General features: G+C 55.3%; 2 protein-coding genes across 2 annotated transcripts; one reads left to right on the top strand and one right to left on the bottom strand.

The window, feature by feature from the left end:
• Positions 1-1,593: 1,593 nt before the first annotated feature.
• Positions 1,594-3,353, top strand: LOC131216717 (ornithine decarboxylase 1-like). Its single transcript, XM_058211277.1, has 2 exons — positions 1,594-3,113; positions 3,175-3,353. Exons 1-2 carry the CDS (start codon positions 1,915-1,917, stop codon positions 3,299-3,301), a joined length of 1,326 nt encoding a protein of 441 aa, XP_058067260.1. The 5' UTR covers positions 1,594-1,914; the 3' UTR covers positions 3,302-3,353.
• On the bottom strand, positions 3,349-4,575 carry LOC131216727 (antizyme inhibitor 2-like). Its single transcript, XM_058211290.1, has one exon. It carries the CDS (start codon positions 4,566-4,568, stop codon positions 3,381-3,383), a length of 1,188 nt encoding a protein of 395 aa, XP_058067273.1. The 5' UTR covers positions 4,569-4,575; the 3' UTR covers positions 3,349-3,380.
• Between the last annotated feature and the right edge of the window lie 275 nt (positions 4,576-4,850).

The following is a 4,850-nucleotide window of genomic DNA, read 5'->3' as shown; positions in this document are numbered from 1 at the left end:
CAGCAGGTTGTTGTGCCCTGCCCACGTTGACCGGAAGAAAACGGAGCCGTGGAGCGTAATTTTCCTGGAAATTTCTATCAGTTAGGTGCAAAGTATCAAAGAGGCTCTAATTTTTTCACATGACCCCCATCGCTAGAGAAGCTTGTTTTTTTCTCCATGAATCAGGCCTGTTTTCAAGTCCGCGCGCGCGGTCATCATCGCGGTTATGTTGGCGGCAATGCTGGGTAACGCACACAACTAAGCTCCCACTCTCTTGCTCTCCCTGCGCTTGTATTATCATCTCCGCTCTCCCTGGCGAGCAACAAGCGGATTGAAGCAGTTTGTCCGTTTGTTTAAATTATGCGCGTGTTATGCTTTCCGGCGACCATATGATACACAGCCCGTTGGGTCCGAGCTTTCCAACGGCCACTCCGACACAGCCCGATCGCATAGATTCTGGCTTCAAATGAGGCTCGCACGTTGCTAGGCGTTTTCTTCCCGGTTGCGGCACTGTACTTCGGTTAAGAATTATCAATCTATCCGGTGTTAGTTCCGAACCGACGCCCCGATTCGTGTCGATGTGCATCCGGATTCTGTGTCATGGCAACATTAGTCAGCAGATTATTTGGTGCGGTCACTAATAGATAACACGACTACGCGCGTGAATGGGTAAACAGGGCATTCAGTCCGACGATCTCTGGTCTGATGCAAGCCACTTTCACCTAATCTTAAGTGGGTCCATCTGCTGTGCAGAAACGAGGACATGACTTGGTGTGTGATTCCCCCTCCGCACATTCCAAGGATTACTGCACAGGAAACAGCCAATTACACGGTGGACATTCCCGGCTAGACCGTCTGTCATGCGGTCAGGCGACGCAAAGTCTTCACACTTCCGCTGCTAAAGGATTTGGCCACTTCAGCGCGGTGATTCCCTCTACGACGGAAAGGCATCCAACGGATCTTCGAGCAATCGGAGAATGTGGTTCCCAACCGGACGTACTTCATGCAATCGTTTGGTTTCTCAATCGACGCCGACAATCCGGTTGTGAGGTTATGAGTCATTGCTTGGCGCCTTGGCATGTGAGGAAAATTTGGCGCGTGGAACGTGCTCGACGTATAGCATACACGCAGGCGCATTCCACTTCGTGCGCTGTAAGATCCAAGGGTTAAAACGAACTTTTCAATTCCTTTCGGCATTTTGAGTTAGCGCCTCATTTAATTACGTTTTCTATTGCGTTGGAATGTATAAATACACACCAAGCACCTTTATTGAGGATGATTTTGTTCATAAAAGCAAGTGTCTGATCGTCGATCACACCATCCACAAAGCCAGCCAGAAACGGCCAGAAAAAGATTTGAACCTCCATTTTATGTGCCTGTTGTTGTGTAGAGCAAACGCATGATTAATTTGCATATGCACCACTGGAATTGATAGCGTTATCAGTGCCTCACAGATCACTGCGCCGTGTTAGGGGTCGCATATGTTCGACCGGATCGACACCGGGGAATGTGTCAAAGGAGATAATCATTAGCAAATATTACATCACACATTATCGCCGCCAAGCGCACCTGGAAGACACATTTCGTGAAAGGGCAGATACGGACAGTTGGAGCATCGTGAGTGATTGAGAATGGGGACAGGCTGAGCAAGTGTATCATAAGGCGGCCGGCCGTGGCCGTGGGCGAACCCGATCCCGATTCTTCACGGTCACAGGAGATGGCAGGAACGCTGCCGGTCAATGGCAACGAGCGCCTTGGGCCTGGACATTATCATGATCGATGATGTGAAGGACAATCGGGCGCCGGCTATAAGAGTCCGTTTTCTCGAGTGCCTCCATTATCAGTTCAGCGTAGGAAGCGGCGGTGCGCAGGAGCTTTAGTCGGTGCACGGTAACTGTAGTGTTGTGGTCAGTGTTTTGAGATAAATCCAGCGACATGAGTGCCTCAAGTTCTCTGTCCGATTTGAAGCTAATCGGAGATTCCGTTTCGATCGGTGACGTGATTCGTGAAATTGTCCGCACCGGACCGTACGAGGATCCGGTCCACGTGCTCGATCTGGACGACGTCGTACAGAAACATCGCAACTGGCTGCGCAAGATGCCACGGGTAACGCCGTTCTACGCCGTCAAGTGCAACGATGACTCGCGCATCCTGCAAACGCTGCACGCCCTCGGCACAGGATTCGACTGCGCGTCGAAGGGTGAACTGGAGCGTGTCCTTTCGCTGGGCGTTCGCCCGGAAAGCATCATCTTTGCGCAACCGGCCAAATCGCTGGCGTCGTTACTGTACGCACGCTCGAAGCAGGTACAGACGATGACGTTCGATGGCGCCCTGGAGTTGGAGAAGATTCACCGGCACTATCCGGACGCACGGCTCGTCCTGCGGATACGGCACGACTCGGCGAAGGTACGGGTGACGCTGGGGAAAAAGTTTGGCTGTGATCCGGTGAAGGACGCACCGGAACTGCTCCGGCGGGCGCGGGCCTTGCGGATGAGCGTCGTCGGTATCAGCTTCCACGTGGGTTCGGATTGCAGTGAGGCGGAGGTGTACCACGAGGCGGTCAAGGTGGCCAGTGGTCTGTTTGAGTACGCCCGTAGCATCGGCTACGGCCTGACTCTGCTGGACGTCGGGGGAGGCTTCCCGGGAGATAAACCACTCGATCCGTACGCAACGGCGATCAACGCGGCCCTTCATCAGTACTTCCCGCCGGAAACGAACGTACGGATCATGGCGGAACCGGGCCGCTACTATGCTGCGTCGGCCGTGACCCTCGTGACCTTCGTGGACTCGAAGCGCGTTGAAACGGAGGCTGCGGCCGACGGCACGGAAGCCAGCGTGATGCATTACTATCTCAACGACGGCGTGTTTGGGTCGTTCTTCTGCACGGCCCACGAAGGCCAGGTCAGCGTTCCGATCGTAACGCACAAGACCGCTTCCGCCCAGCACCGATCGATGGTTTGGGGCCCAACCTGCGATCCGATGGATCTGATCCTGTCCGACGTGCGGCTACCCGAACTGGAGATCGGCGATAGTGTGGTGTTCGAGAACGTCGGCGCTTACGGCCAAGTGCTTGCGTGCCGCTTCAACGGGTTCTCCCTGCCCAAGGTGGTCGCCTATCTGAGAGAAGGAACCTGGTAAGTGAGCCAATCGATGGTCAGTGGTGGATGTTTACTGATGACCCATTTTTTTTTGTAGGAACATTTTACAAGAACTGATCCGATCGTCACCAACCAGCAAGACCCAGATCGCCGACCCGGATGGTAAACTGCTTGTGTCTCACCAATCGTACACCCCGTCGGTGGAAACCACGTTGTCTATTTGACGCTAGGCTTTTGACAGGGCAACGGGCGGTAGTAGTAAAAAAGTACATTTATTTCAATCCACAAACACATTTCGATGTTTCAGCTGCACTGCGGCTGTAACCCCAGGAGTGCCCTGGTGGCCGCATGCTGGGCGCACACGACGGTTCTCGGTAGCGGAAACCCGTTAAACTGTGAGGCCAAAGTGCCACCGTACGCTCCCACGTCCGAAAAGACCATAAAGTCACCGATGTCGAGCTCGGGCAGCTGGATGCGCTCGAACACAATGTCCGCGGAGTCGCAGGTCGGGCCCCACACCGACGAGGGCCAGGTTTGGGCGGGCAGGGTGGCCGCGTGCGTGCCCCGGTAGACGGTGGGCTCCTTGGTAACGGGCCGCCACCACTCGAACGATCCGTATCGGCCGTCGTTGATGAAGTACATTATCTCGCGAATCAGCTCGGGAGCCTCGGTATCGCGCACCACGCGCTTCGACTGCACGTTGGCAACAAGCGAGACGGCGGTTCCCACGAACTGCCGCTCGGTTTCGACGATGAACGTGAAGCCCGGCGGAAAGTGTAGGGCGGCCGTAGCGTCCCGCAGCACCGACGGGGCCACGCTTTCCACGCCGAAAAGGGCCAGCTCGTCGATGTGCCGCAGGCCCATCGCGTAGGCCTGCTCGTACACGGCCTTGGCCTCCTGGAGCCCGCGCTGGAGTGCGTCCACCGGCAGCTGATTCGCTTGCGGTATGGCCACGTAAATGCCAGCCATTTGCACGCCCATCCGCTTCGCGTGGTTCAATATGTCCGTCACCACGTTCCGCGGGCCGCAACCGTACTTCTGCTCCCGGCACATCCTCACGCGCAGCACGATCTGAGCCTCCGGGAACAGTCCGTACACTTTGCCAATCTCGGCCGCACTATCACACACGATTCGGCGGATGCCGTTTCGTTGGGCGAACACTATCGACTCGACGGTTTTCACCGGGTGCACGAGCCGGATGCGATCGGGGCGGACACCGAGCGAGAGGGCGGTACACATTTCCTCCTCCGAGGCACAGCTGAACCCGGCGCCCAGTTTGGCCAGCAGGGCCAGCACCATCGGCTGATTGTTGACGCTGGGTGCGTAGTACGGGGCGAAGCCCCCGGCGTGTCCCTCGACCCATCGCTGGTAGTTGTGCACTATTTGGTCCAAGTCTACCACGTTCACGGAGCACTCGGTCGGTCCTTGGGCAATGATTTGGCCCACCGTTTCCTCGACCGAACTGGGATAAAAGTCTGACCGATCGACCATCGCGGGCGGTTTGCGAACTATCAGCAACGCGCGCAAGCCGTTCCGCTTTTTATAGGGCTGCTTTGAGTGTGGAAATTCTCACCGTTTATCTAATCAGTTCGTAGATCGAATCGGTGGATTAGATTTAAATTGCGATTGAATGGATTGAGTGAAGATGGATGTGGTTAGCACCACAGGCAGGTTCACGTTGATTGGGTTTGTCTCCTCCTTAACATGAGATAATGCTTCATAGATCGATCATAGGCAATCTCATATCAAAAACGGATTGTTTGACGATCGTTC

Source organism: Anopheles bellator, chromosome 1 (assembly GCF_943735745.2).
Source record: "Anopheles bellator chromosome 1, idAnoBellAS_SP24_06.2, whole genome shotgun sequence".
Lineage (NCBI taxonomy): Eukaryota > Metazoa > Arthropoda > Insecta > Diptera > Culicidae > Anopheles > Anopheles bellator.
This window is presented reverse-complemented; position numbering and strand designations above follow the sequence as displayed.